Source organism: Rhamphochromis longiceps, linkage group LG17 (genome assembly GCF_057381845.1).
Source record: "Rhamphochromis longiceps isolate RC_006_pf linkage group LG17, R_longiceps_female_GT1.1, whole genome shotgun sequence".
In the NCBI taxonomy this organism is placed as follows: domain Eukaryota; kingdom Metazoa; phylum Chordata; class Actinopteri; order Cichliformes; family Cichlidae; genus Rhamphochromis; species Rhamphochromis longiceps.
The window spans coordinates 41,825,264-41,839,804 of record NC_140573.1 but is presented as its reverse complement, the minus strand read 5'-3'; the positions used below and the strand labels follow the sequence as shown (position 1 = coordinate 41,839,804).

The following is a 14,541-nucleotide window of genomic DNA, read 5'->3' as shown; positions in this document are numbered from 1 at the left end:
TACTTAGTTTTTTTATTTGTTTTTCTCTTACACAGAGAAAGAGAGAGTGTGTGTGCACGTGTTCATGGACTGATATCATGCGTGAATAGTTACTAGTTGTATTTTTCCTGTTTCCTGCAGAAACCGTTGCAGCCAGATATGGGCCATAATTCACTGGCTAACTTCCAGATTGAGAAGAAGATTGGACGCGGCCAGTTCAGCGAGGTGTACCGAGCGAGGTATCTGCTGGACAACACGTCTATGGCCCTGAAGAAAATTCAGGTGAGGAGCGTAAAAGCAGCGACACATTTAGCCCGAGTTAAATCTGTCACGAGGTCAATGCTAATATATTCACACCAGCGGGTGTTTCGGTCCTTGAAGTTCACCTGAGCCATACACGGAGCATTTACAGTAGTAGAAGCTCACATATAAATACTGCTGCTGTTTCTGGACAAACACAGCTGGGTCACACTCGCTGAGTTCGACTTGTCACTATGTAGAGAAATTTAAGAGAATGTAATTGTGAATGTGTTAGTGCCGCCAGAGCGGTCAGCATATTCAACAAAGTCACATTTGTGAGGTATTTGCCTGTGAAGTGCAGTTTGACTCACAGTGTGACTCTGCACTTGTGTGTATCTGCACTGGCAGTATCTGTGGTATTCACTGCCTTCTACACTCGCACACATTGATAAGAGGACACGTTATGTACACACACACACACACACACCTCAGATATACGGGCTTGTTACTCAGATATGAAACACCTGTAGACACTCCAGCGCCACCCTCTAGATAACAGTAACCGTGTTCTCTGTTTAGTGTTTTTTTTTCCACCCTTAGTTTTCTACATCTCTCCATCTTACATTTTTTGAATATGTCATAACACCTCCTCTCTGTCCTCTCTCACCCTCTCTCTCTCTCCCCTTTTGATCTCTTGATAGATATTCGACTTGATGGATGCCAAAGCTCGGCAAGATTGCATCAAAGAGATAGATCTCCTTAAGGTAAAGAACCAGAGAAGAGGGAGACGGCGCCATGCGCTGCGCTCTGTTCTCTTAAGGTGCCTCAGCTGAGACCTTCTACCACATGAAAACAATTGATCTGCACCAGACGGCGTGGATCTGCGTGCTGTGTGTGCGTGCGTTTCCTCGGATTGTTACAAATACAGTGGGGTGTTGGAGCATTTGTGCACACGAGTGAGAATGTGAATAAGTGTGTGTGTATTGCTTTCTCCTTGAGTGTGTGTGTGTGCAGAGGTACAGCAGTGTTAAATCCCCCCAGGCACACATCGGCTCCTTTTTAATGCCAAAACTATTGTGTTTTTTTGTGTTGTTGTTTTTTAACAATCTTTTTGTAATGTTTAAAACCAGCCAACAGTGCATCAGCATGGAGATGTAGCAGCGTCTCTCATGTGTCTCCTCACTTTGCTTAATTTAGCTTTACTGTTTTTTCTTTGTGCAATGAAGTTTTTGTGCTTATTAAACCACCTTTAACATGTGTCAGCCAGGCTGCTCTTAAGCACTAATGAACAAACTAACGACAGCTCCGATGTCTTTCCTGTCTGAGAGATCCTAGATGTGTGTCAGAGCCCTGCCTGTGTTATCTGACTGTGTGTGCGTGTGTGCGTGTGTGTGTGTGTGTGTGCGTGCATGCGTGCGTGCGTGTGTGTGTGTGCGTGTGTGTGTGCGTGTGTGTGAGCGTGTGTGTGTGCGTGTGTGTGTGTGTGTGTGTGCAGTTCTGGCAGCCCTATCTGTAGCTTTCCTTCACGGACGCGTGTGCACTGCAGGCAGTTTGGGCTCATATGTACGCTCAGACGTACACATTAGACAGAAACACAAAACACAACCAATTAGTTTGTGCCACTCAGACTTCATTGGAGCTCCCGGGGCTTTTTGGGCCAATCAAAGACAACGATACTCTGATGCAGGCGAGACCAGGCTGTAATCTGAGTAGCAGACTGTTGAGTCGATGGCAGAAGACAGCAGGGTTTTCCTGTTTGTAGTTCTGACCTCCTAAAGGGGGTTAGGACAGAGTCAAATGTTACACTGACCCCAGTGACCGTGTCTCTCATTTCCTGTATGCAACGCCTACATTTCTGCATTTCTTCCCTTTAATCGTCTTTGAATCTATAGAATTTATTTCTCCTGTCTCGGCTGCTTTTGCTTTTTTTGATTTTGCATTTTCTCCTTCACTGCCTTGTTTCCTTCATCCATTTTCTTTCCTTCTTTTTATCCTACGAGCTGATTCTTGGTAAACATGGAGCTGTGCCTGGCCCCGGCTGCCCAGCCAGCCTGATAATAAAGGACTGAGTGAGAGAGAGAGTCCTTCTCCCTTATCCTCCACTAGACAGGCCAACAGGAGACAGAGCCAAATCAGAATAATGAGAGGCACACTGGCATGGTTCGACTGGAGTGACGCACAGTCACCCATGATCACACACACACACACACACACACACACACACACACACACACACACACACACACACACACACACACACACACACACACACACGCTCTGTTGAGACCTTTCAACAGTATGTCTGTTTGTTTGTTTGTCTGTCTGTGTTTGTGTCTGCTCATTCATCTGTTATTTCTTGCTGTGGCATGATGACTTCAACTCGAGAATCTCACTTCTCCTTCTGTCCTTTTGTCTAAATTTTTCCTGATGGGAATGTTGGTTGTAGGAAGAGCCAGCGCTCTGCCGCTCTGATGATTTCACCATTCTTGAAATCTAAGAACGGCGTATTCCTCTTACTTACGGTTACTGTCTTGGGTCGTATTCTGATTAATTATCTTCCCTAATGAGCAGTGAAAGGCTGTTATGACGTCAGGTTTTTTCCTGTGTTTTGTTTGATATCTATCAGATTGTACTGTTGGTGGACAGTTCAGTGGAGAACATGTTATCAAACCTCACGTTTAATTCTCTACCGTGTCGTGATCCAATAAGGCAAAGGCAGCGGAAGCTCTTGTGCTATACGGTGCCATATTTGAACAATATGCCCGGGTCCATGTTTTGTTAATAAAACGAGCTACAGCTTTAAAATCAGTTTTATCTTGTTCTCTGTACGAGCAATAATATATTCTTTAAACATTAATATGTACTTTAAATGTGTTTCATTATGTGCGTTTAATCCATCCTTCTTCTAACAAGTTAAAGTGGATGATTTTTACATTCGGTGAAGTGGAAAACACGTTAGTGGAACGCAAACGATTCCTTTCTGCCGGAGAGGCCAAGTAAACGCCGATTCACATCTAAACGAACCGTTTCCATTCCTACCAGCTGCTTTCCTGTTGGCATCTAATTTCATTTATAATTACGCTGTTACTTAATTTGCTAGCATGCTTAATTTTGTGCCATCACGTTACATTAGTCAGTGTCTCGTTCTTCTTTGGAGCACATCACCAGCTCAACAAATATCTCACATCGAGTCGTGCATGATTAAGTAATTACACACACCGGTGGGTCTCAGCCAGCATGTGTAATTACATAATCATGCGAGACTCTATGCGATATTTCCCAACGAATGGCTGTTGTATTGCAGTAAGGTCCCATCCATCATTTACATAAACATCTGCATGCGAACATATCTGTATCCTTCGCCTGGGGTTGAAGTTGTGGGAGATGAGCGGGGCGAGGAGGGGAGGGAGAACTTGTCATCGCTCCTCGGCTGTGCTACAGCGTGGAGCCGTGCAGAACTGCCACTCCGAGCCAAAAATACATCTGGCGAGAGAGGACGAGGGAGGGAGAAGGAAAGATGGAGACATGAGGAAGGGAACGGGAGAACAAATGAGAGAGGGGAATGTGGAAGGATGCAGAGATGGAGTGGAGAGTATAGCGTACTGTACTGTACTGTGCTCCTCTCAGCATCATCCAGAGCATGAACATTTCTTTAATCACAGCACAGAAAGCAGAGCGGAGGACGCGTGTCACACCACTCCGTCTGCTCGCATCACCGCCGCGACTCTTCGCACAGCACCGCCGCTTCCCTTTCCCTCCCCCTCTGCTCCAACTCGGCTCACCGTACCGCTCTCCTGTTCTTTCTTCCTTCCTCACCTTTGTTCTCATTCCCTAGCTCTTCACCTTGCCCTGTCTCCATCATCCGCCTTGCTTGTCTGTGTCACTGTGTCATTTGCTCGTTCCTCTTCACTGCTCCTCCCCCCTCCCCCCTTTCCCTCTTCTTGCTCTGGATGGATTGAAACTTTTTGTTTACTACAAGGAATGCTGTTCCTGCCTTATTGACCAACCAACAGGAAGGAATCTCAGCTGCAGCAGAGGCTGGGATGCTTGTTTTTCTGACTGCCAGCCGTGTCAGCCTGTCAGGCGTGTGTGTGTGTGTGTGTGTGTGTGTGTGTGTGTCTCACACATGAGTTGTTGTCATCAGAGACAGGAGGCTGTTGTGACATGTCAGCCAGCTTTGTCACACTTGGGGACTAAAGCTTCTCATTAGGTCCACATGTATGAATCCCATGTACGGTTTAAACAGTCTTGTTTTAATTGGTGGTCAAAGTTCATGACACAAACCTGTGTTTGTTACGGTCAGGCTCATTTTATATAAATGGTGCAATAAGTTTGCAAGACGCCTGAGGAATGTGACCATGTCGGTTCTTAATGTGACAAGTGTCACCAGCAAGTCTTATTTTTGCTTTTTATGCTTCCTGAATGACACGTCTGTCTTTTTCTTTTCCCCCTGTCAGCAATTGAACCATCCCAATGTGATAAAATACCACGCGTCTTTTATTGAGGACAATGAGCTGAACATAGTACTGGAGCTAGCAGATGCTGGAGACCTCTCTCGTATGATCAAGGTAAGAAAGTCTTTACAGCAGCTGCACGTCTAAGACAGCAGGAAGAACAGCTGATTTGCGAAATATATTGAACATTCAGCCCAGGAGCTGTTAAGGACACAGGCAGTGTGGTTCTTCAGATGCAGCAAAAATCCTGTAGTTTTATTTTCTCAGGAGGGAGTGATGGTGCCAGCGCTGATTGTTTGTAGTTTTTTGGTTTTAAACGACTTTACTCGACCCGAGTCACAAATACAGCATCGACTCTTCACAGCGGTTTTTATAATTAGGAGCGGTTTCACCTTAAAGGTACAGTAATAGGATATTGTACTTTTAAATATACACTGATTAGTGTTTAGTTATATCTTCCAATAACTATTTGTGTTCTTATAAAATTAAAAAATACTGTATTTTTCGGCCCATAAGGCGCACCAGATTATAAAGCACATTAAGCGAAACAAGCGTTAGCGTTCATCCTCCAGCTTCACTGTGTTTATGCTATGCTAACATAGCTGCGTCGCTAGCCATAGCACATCATTATATAGCAGCTAGCCTAACTTCAGTAACCCTACAAACGTCACTGCTGTTTAGTTTCCTGTCTTCATTTATGTTGGAAGTGATAGCAGAGCTGTATGTTTGAATTTTTCAGAAATCTCTCAGTCAGAACATGCTATATCATGTTTAGGTGGAAGCTAGCGAGCTAACTTCCTGCTAACTTCTAACTCTGTTAAATTTAATAAATTCTGTTTTCATGGATGCCTGGATGTTAAACTTAATACACCTGGTAAAGCAGCAATGCTGATCATTTTATTAAAGATGAAAGAATTTAGACAGTTTTTAACTCTCAGTGATGCTGCAGTGTTCGTTTGACTTTGGGACCTGAACCAGACGGAGTTTAGGACCCAGATGACTCCGCGAGGCTCCTGACTACGGTAGCCATAATGCTCCGACAATCCATCAGGCGCTGCGGCTTCGTAGCTTAGCAAAGTCGTACTAAAACATTTTTGAGAAATGAAAAACTGAGCGTTTTCAGAGTTTTACAGCCTCCTTCAGACTGTAGATGTGTTGAGGTGGACTACAGATGCACACAGCAGGAGCAGATCCACTGCAGACATGTTCTCAGTGTTGTGTTCGTACTCTGGGTTAGGCTACAGTGCAGAGAATGACTTCAGAGATACACAACTGATCGCACAGTGTGAAGTCTGGTCAGGATGAATAATACCTGGTCACAATAATAGCCGGTCAAACATGGCATCGTTTGGTGTCAGAAGGAATTACCGGCAAAGAGGCAAATAAGTGCTGACTATGCGTTATAATTACAAGATTAGCAAACGTTTTATTTGACAGAAGGAATGAAGCCAGGAAGTCTGTGGTCTCCTGTCGTTACAGGATTTGGACTTGCTGGACATTGAGTCAATGTGAATCATCCATTCCTTTCTGAAACTAAACACTAGCTAGCACTGGGCCTCCCACAGCCTCCTTTTATCTCAGCACCACATGTTGGTGTTTGCCACAGCTGTGAAATAGACATGGTTAAAAAAACAAGCGATGATTATTGGTCATAAAGGCCAAGTGAGTGCGGTTTGTAACAGGATACTGCATCAGACGTTTAGAAGAAGTTGTGTTTTAGTTATGTTTTAATGAGTTTTAATGTCATTAACATTAAAATCTGCGTACAGGGTCAAGAGGCTTTAGTTCTGAGTTCAGGAAACCAAAGAAAAATTCATTATCAAATTTCCAAGTCAATTCAAGTTGAATTTCAATTCATGAAAAAGTTCAAATTAGGGTTCAAAATTGTGGAGAAACCTGTGTTTTCTGAAACACTGGCTGAAGGTCACCTTCATTGTCTCTGCATCTCACGTTCGAGCCAACAGACTCTGGAAGGAAGCTAACGCCAAGCAGCGTTCACAGTGACTTTAAGTTGACATAGCAGGACATTGAACAGTGTGTTGTGGTTGACTAACCTGTCAGCCTGTAACGTACGAAGTGGTTTAACTTGCAGTCGAGAGAAAGAGCGTCAAAAAAACAAGAAACGAGGTGAAGCCAGAAAAAGGCAAAAAGTTCACGGTGAACTGTTCCTCGACTGACCACAGGAGGCTCCTGAAGCAGGTTGCTGGTTACAACATAGAAATATGGCAGAAACACATTTTTATAGCCTCATACAAGGAAAAAAAACACTCTGTGGATGCATCTTCCTCGCCACGTTTGGAGCCTCGGTTAATCACCAGGCTCTTTGTTCCATGTCTAAAAAGTCAACACAGCAGCACCAACAATCGAACACTGAGGCCTCAAAACAGGGACTTCACAAACTAGTGTCGTAGTTGCCACACATGGAATGAATCATTGGTTTTAATGTAAATGTAATGATAAAAAATATTCTATACACAAATGTTTTTGTTGTTGTTGTTGTTTACTACACCACTACGATTTTTATGCCATGTGACCCCTCCTGTCAGTCCTCCTGGATGGAGACAAATACCGGATGGATTTGTCTCCATCTGGGCTCAAACCAGGGTTTTGGTGTACAAACCAGTACACTATGGAAACACTCACTTTGTTAAGTGTTTACACGTCCGAGAACAAATGTCTGATTTATTTATTTATCTTTTTCATTTGCAGTTCAATTCAGTTTATTTGAGGTTTTATGCATTTTTGCATCAGTACCTGAACGACTGTACTCTTCACAAGCGCTGACCAATAAGCTAAATGCAGAGTGAAATTCAGATCAAATGTGTAATAGCCAGTGTTGGGTAAGTTACTTTAAAATAGTAACTTAGTTACATTACTAGTTACTTCCATCAAAAGTAACTCAGTTGCTTCAAGTTACTCGTTACTTTCAAAGTAACTAGCTAGTAGGGAAAGTAACTTTGGTTTTACTCAGAATTCTCTTGTTAATGTGTTGCTTCCATAACTTTGCCAGTCTTCTAGCTTGCTTACTTGCCACAGTGCACTGTGCCACCTACCAATAGAAAGGAAAAGATAATGTGCATATTTCCATGAGAGAAATCCCACGCCTGGACCGTCATTGACTGCCGCCATGATTCTAGCCTACGTCACAGCGTCATGTGCGCCTTTTACATCCAACACAAAAACTGCAGTCGTGGTGCTTTCGATTGTACTCAGAACTCAGAAATTCTGCCTTCTGAATAGGAAGATGTAGGTAACACCAGACTGCAGATGAGCTGCATACATGGCTGGACTGGGACAAATAAATCGTCCCGGGCATTTTGACTGACCGGCACGCCATTATAGGAAAACTCATAAAGCCTTTGAATGAAAATAAACGCTGTTGTGACAGTGATGTTCACTGTTCTGATGGTGTATATGCATCAATCTATCAATCGTTTGTTGTAAGATTCAGATAATTATTTTTTAAAAGCTAGACATTTTAAATGAGAATAACAAAATATTTCTTTGTGCCCCCCTCTCCCTGTTAATGCCCTACCTGGCCCCCTGGCCACACTTTGCTAGACCCGCCCCTGCACAGTTACCAGATGTCAGCTGCTTAGAAAAGGATCCTGGTGTTATTTGTCTCTCAGAAACAGTTCATAACTTCAACTCATTCATGTCACCTAAAAGGTAAACCTGTTTCTCCATCACCTGTTCAGCTCTGATGATCCAGTAAGGACATCTCCTGGTTTCATCTTCATGTTTCCCTCTCACCACATATCCAAACCGACATCATGACCAGCAGCTTTACAGCTGTGGCTCCAGCAAACATCAGCTGATACTAGAAATTAATATTAAATAAATTCTAACAACAGCTGATCAAGCTTAAACGTGCTGCTGTTGTTTAGCGCGACATCCGCTGGTTTCCTCTTTCTGGCGCAAAGTGGGCGATAAATAAACAAGAGAGACGATCAGCTGATCATTGATCAGTTTCATGATTGAAGCAGAAATGGGAGAGAGAGGGGGGAGAATGAAAGGAGAAGAGGCAGCTGTGCAGCAAAGACAGAATAACTCCAGCTTTGTGCCTTTTTCATTGTAGCTGAATTACGGGACAAACTGTTCCTTTTCACTTCAATAAGAAACGCGTAATATTTCTCTGAATACCAGACGGGACGGTTGGCAACTCTAATAACTTATGAACAAAATAAAGTTCAACATCATTAACATCATAGCACCACCCAGCTGTATAGAAACTCCATCATGCTAGCTAGCACGCAGTACGGGAAAAAGTCAGAATAACGAAAATAAACTCCACCTACACTTGGTTTATATCTGACCCAGAGAGACTGCAGGTCATAACTTCTTACCTGAAGTTCAGTTCACACTTGGACCGGCGGCCGCCTCGGGTCTCTCCTCCTGCCTCCCCTTTCTCTCATCCACCTGCTGGCCTCCACCACTTGCTAATGTTACTGAATCTGTGGAAGCTCCGCGATGCCACCACACGAAGTAACGAGTAACGACCCTATCTAAATCCCAGTAACGACTAACGCGTTCCTGGTTTTGGCATAATAACTAGTTACCGTGCTCGTTACCACAATAATAACGTAGTTACTGTAACGCGTTACTTAATAACGCGTTAGTCCCAACACTGGTAATAGCATTAAGCACATACTGTGTTGCTTTGATCCTGTTAGCTTTCTCTGCGCAGGAACTGAACAGGATATTTCAGAAGTAGCAGTGATTATATCCCAGGCTCACCCTCGTCTTTGAGCTCGACCAAACCTCCCGTTATTATAAAAACCTGCCAGTATAGCAAATTAGTGGTGTGCATGTAAAAAGCCTGGTCTTCTCCCATGCATAAATGATGCTGCAGCGTTGTATCAGCACAGCTCGACAAGCTGTTTGCAGTCATGCTCAGCAGCTCCACATCCGCATAGTTCAACACAGCAAATTAGGAGAGGCGAACATTAGTGGTACAAGAGAGTGAACATGGCAGGCACAGCAGCACACACACAGATATATATCCGGTACACATACACTCGATACATATGGCGCACTGTGTAAGCAAACAATATACGAGCATGCCACCAAATGTTCAGAGATGCACTTTACAGAGACGTAACACGGCAGTCTGCAGAGGTGAGACAACCAACCGCGGAGCGTCACCTCTATCTTAGCTAAGCTGCCGAGGACGCTGGGAGCTGTGTCACATCCTTATGGCTGCTGACAACACACGCTCACGTGTGCACGCCTCTTCTCTGCACCATTTGTCTTCTGCACCGCTCTAAATGATATGTTTTTGCAGTGTAACAGTGGCAGTCCAGAGGTGCGTGCCAGGGCTCAGTCGCCCCCCCCCCCCCCTGCGTGGCCATAATGTGAAGTAAACACATAAGTACAGTGTGCCATATGTAAAACAGACGCACCCCCCATGCATGAGTTTAACATTTTTTATTCTGTTTGATTTCTCGTCCTCCACGCTGCTCTCTCTCTCCCTCGCTTCTCTATTACTCTCTCTCTTTCTGACCATCTCAGAATTCAAATGAAATCAAATGGTCCTTGATTTGCATGCACTTACAGAATATTGCATGTGCAGTGTTTGCTGTTAAAGGCGTGGAGAAGAGCGCGCTGGTGGTGTCGGTGGGCGTCTATGTGCTCCCCCATTGACATCAAACGGTCCTCTGATATGGAAATGGGAGGGCAAAGGAAGAATGGCTCCTCACTGAGGCTTTGTTTGGATGTAGGCCAAGGTCTATCCCTCCCTCTCTCCTTCCATCCATCTCTATCCTTCCTTTCTTCCTAACCTTAATTTTCTGCATCTCTCACCCTCACCTGCATCGTTTCCTTTACTGGCTCCCATCGTTAGACTGTTTACACTCTCACATCTTTCATTTCCTCTTTTTTAAAATCTCTTTTTATATTCTGCAATAATTAACAGCCCGATCCTGTGACTTGCTTCTTCTTCACTGATGATCACATTCTTCTGTGTGGCAAAAACGCAGAAACGGTCGGGATGCACAGATTGCATAATGCAGCGATATCAAACATCAGACGTTTGGCTCGCTGAAATTGTTCATGTTGACTGATTTTAACATATCGACAAACAACATTGTTGTCACAGTGTCGGGGGCCTATTTTTAGTTGTAGCATGATTTCCACTTTATGTTTGCTAAATGTTTCAGATGAAATGTGATGAAGACGGGAACGACCTTAAAACTGCAGCTTGTTACTAAATAAAGAGCGCAGCCTTAAGCTAGGTGTAACTGTGTGAACAGAAAACGTTCGAGTAAATGTTTACAAACAGAAAATAAGGAAACAAAATATGTTTATTGATGATCATTTTAAGCATTGCTGTTGCTATTGGCCCTGAAGTTTAGAATTGTTTACAGTAACATTGTTTATAGTAACAATTTTAAAAGTAGCCACTTTTGTTACTATTTGTTCTCCCGGCATCATTAAATTTGGTCTGATTTGAAGCAGAGCAGCGACAGCCAGAGCCACGGGCCGATACAGTCAGTTTCCACTAGTATTACTCAATCATCATATACATCATACATGCACATTCCTGTTTCAATTACATATGTTATTAACCTTTGGTGGTGTGTGAGCAGTGCATCAGCGTTTCAGGCAGGTAACTTACTGGAGTGTTCCACTTTGAATTTTTCTAAATAATTTGTTCTAAATACTTAATTCTCGTGTGCATACAAGCCAGGCTTTTTTTTACACCCTGCAAATGGAGCCACCCCATAAAACTCTGATGTCAGCCATACTTTATGCATTTGGTTAGTCTGCACTGCTGTCTGAGGAGGAGCTCCTATCATCGGTTCTTATTTTCAGCCATCGTAGGTCAATAAGCTCTGTCATCACGAGGCCTTTTCTTGACAGGGACCAGTTTGATGAATGAGAACACTCGGCTCTCCGGAAATAAATAAATAAACCTTTTAAACTACTGGAGCCACCGTGCCACAGAAAGCTGCACCTAACAAAAGTGCTGCGTGCCAGATGGGAGCATTTTAGATGGTACCACAAATTTCTTCTGCCTGTCTCTGAGGATGCATGTGCTTTCTATTGTAGACCATAGAGAAAATGAGACGGAGCTCGGTTAAGCAAATGGACAGAGCTAGACGAGAGTCTGGGTCGCATTAGGAGCGGAGTCGCAGAGAACGGGAGCGATACTGTACAAAGACACACACTTGAAATTGTATTCTGTGCCACACGGGACTTTTTCCATTTATAATAAAAATGTTTTGTTTGTTCTTTCCTTCACTTGTATGTCATTTTTACTTTGATGTCCTGATTGTGTGTGTGTGTGTGTGTGTGTGTGTGTGTGTGTGTGTGTGTGTGTGTGTGTGTGTGTGTGTGTGTGTGTGTGTATTTACTTCACAGCACTTTAAGAAGCAGAGAAGGCTTATCCCAGAGAAAACAGTGTGGAAGTACTTTGTTCAGCTCTGCAGTGCGCTTGAACATATGCACTCTCGGAGAGTCATGCACAGAGGTATGCACACAACACACGCTCTTATTAACACAAACAATTAGAGGACTTTTTCATTCATTACAAGTCTTGGAAAATCCCTTAAATTTGTCGTTTATTTTAGTTTTTGGGATTCTGTGCTACCTTGAATATTTAAGATTACTTACAAATTTGTGTGCACTGATCTGCTCTCAGCACGGGAGTGACAAGAAATGGACTGGATTTAACTACGAGACCCAGTAGAGCTCGTATAAAATCTGATGTAATCCTGAGTGTATTATTACACAACATAAGGAAAAAGAACTTATGAGTAGTTTAGTGCACTGGCTGTCAGTAGGTTTCCCAGACGTGGACTAAGTCTAGTCCAAGACTAAAAGAAACATTCAGTGAAGACGTCCACTTAAAAACAGTTTATGGTCTATAACTGTTAGTAAGTTGGATCCACGTCTGGCAGCGCGAGCTGTTCAAGTATTTTTAGTAGCTCGCTAAACTGAAGTGAGAATGCTGAAAAATGTTGGAAAATGTTCAGTGTTTTTCTGTAAAGGTGCTTTTTAGTTCAAAGTCAATGTGCTTAAAGTGAATTTTCTTTAGTGTGAATGAGCGTGTTTCATAAGGCGGGGGCTTAAGTGTAGGTGTTAAACAATACATAGACCAGAGAACACAGTGTTTATGGGCACACGTGCTTTGAATAGGGCCCAGTCAAGTCGAGTCCTGGATTCACATGCATAGGCTACACACACACACACACACACACACACACACACACACACACACACACACACGCACAGCTACAGGTGATGTACTTCCGTTTGGACTGACTTTGATTAGGGCTCAGGGACACTAATGAACCCTGAGCTCTGAGCTTTAATGACCACTTAGCAGAGACGGCCTATTCAAAAGCCGCTTACAGTTATACGGGAGTAGTAAATTTCAAAGCCCGACGTGGGTCACATTACCAAGGTGTTTGAAACTATGTTAATGTCCAAATGATATTTTCAATAATGGACTTTATGCTTCCAGTTCAGTCATGTTTATTTGGTTGAGACTAAAAGTAAAACTTTCCTGAATTAATATGAAGAAATTATCGTTTGCAAGCTGTCACTTTTCCTTCACTTTCAGACATCAAGCCAGCCAACGTATTCATCACAGCTACTGGAGTAGTTAAGCTAGGAGACTTGGGACTGGGGCGATTCTTCAGCTCTAAAACAACTGCTGCTCACTCGCTGGGTAAGTTATAGCACTCTGTACATATGTGGATACACCAACAACCCCCACTGCTCAGTAATCTCCCAGTGTTGGATGTGTTTCATTAGGCACGGGCAGCTCAGAGCCATGTGTCATGTAGTCATTCTGCCTGCGCCGTTCTGTGCCCGGCACCTCCGCTGGCCACTTAGCTGCTTCCTGTTACCTTGACCTTTAACCCTGACACAGATGAAAACTGAGGCTGGCGACACAGAGGTCCGATTGAGACTGCGCCGCTTTACAATCGCGGTTATTGTAGAGTTGATGGGTGTTTGTGTCACAGAGGAAATAAAACTGCGTTATTTTTGTTTCAGGAACTGTCATTGAAGCCGCCGCAGTAATTAGGTCTTTGTCCATTTGGTTAATTTTAAAATGTGACATATCATATAGCCACATGACTGCAGTCAGTGCAATAGTTTTTATTGTTAAGGAACAGCACGGTGTTGGGATGACCTGACGGCCAATAGTTTGGTTTTTAGCACAAAAAAGATTCTTTGCATTCAAGTTATTAGTTTTCTGCACTGTTTGGTGTTTTTAGTCCGTCTCCTCTTTGTGTGTAATAGACTTCATGAACAGATGCGTCACTATTTTAAATCTGGAACATGTCAACAGGAGAGAGGACAGCATTGTGCTGAGTGTGTTTAATAAAGTCTCTATTTTAGTATAGACACAGAGGCATGCTGGCAATCTTCCCCAAGTAAGAAAAAAATTCTCTTTTTTAGAATAATTATTGGTTAAAATTCATACAAAATTCCCATTTTTTTTTGTTGTGGTGTTTAAACGCAGCATCTTAGCAACAGCACATACAAATAAGCGACGGCTGCTTATTTCATGCAAATGATTTTAGATACTTTATTGAGTGTTTTAGAAATATAGCCCAGAAACTGCACGTGTGTTCTTTGTTGTGCTTGTCCGTCCTTTTTCTGCATGTTCTGTATTAAAATGGTCAAGTGATGTGTTGCACTGCTTTAGTGAAATAGTCGAATGCCCAGAAAAATATAATAAAACGTGTTACTGATCATTGATGGGACTCGGGAACACTGGTTATAACTTGGCCTTTCTGCGGTACATGAAGGTGCTATCCAGTATCCCCTGGGCAATTTCAGATACTTCATAGATTGGAAAAAGTAGGAAAAAAGAAGAATTCCTTGGACAAATATAAGTACTGCCGTTCACACC

At 43.1% G+C, this 14,541-nt stretch overlaps 1 protein-coding gene across 1 annotated transcript in view; it reads left to right on the top strand.

Annotated features, from left to right (window-relative positions):
• nek7 (NIMA-related kinase 7) overlaps positions 1–14,541 on the top strand; it is a 62,825-nt gene that overhangs the window by 33,318 nt on the left and 14,966 nt on the right. Inside the window, exons 3-7 of the mRNA XM_085386000.1 lie at positions 121–261; positions 921–983; positions 4,677–4,787; positions 12,036–12,144; positions 13,240–13,347. Of these exons, the coding sequence (XP_085242126.1) occupies positions 121–261; positions 921–983; positions 4,677–4,787; positions 12,036–12,144; positions 13,240–13,347 (532 nt within the window). The remainder of the gene's footprint in view (positions 1–120; positions 262–920; positions 984–4,676; positions 4,788–12,035; positions 12,145–13,239; positions 13,348–14,541) is intronic.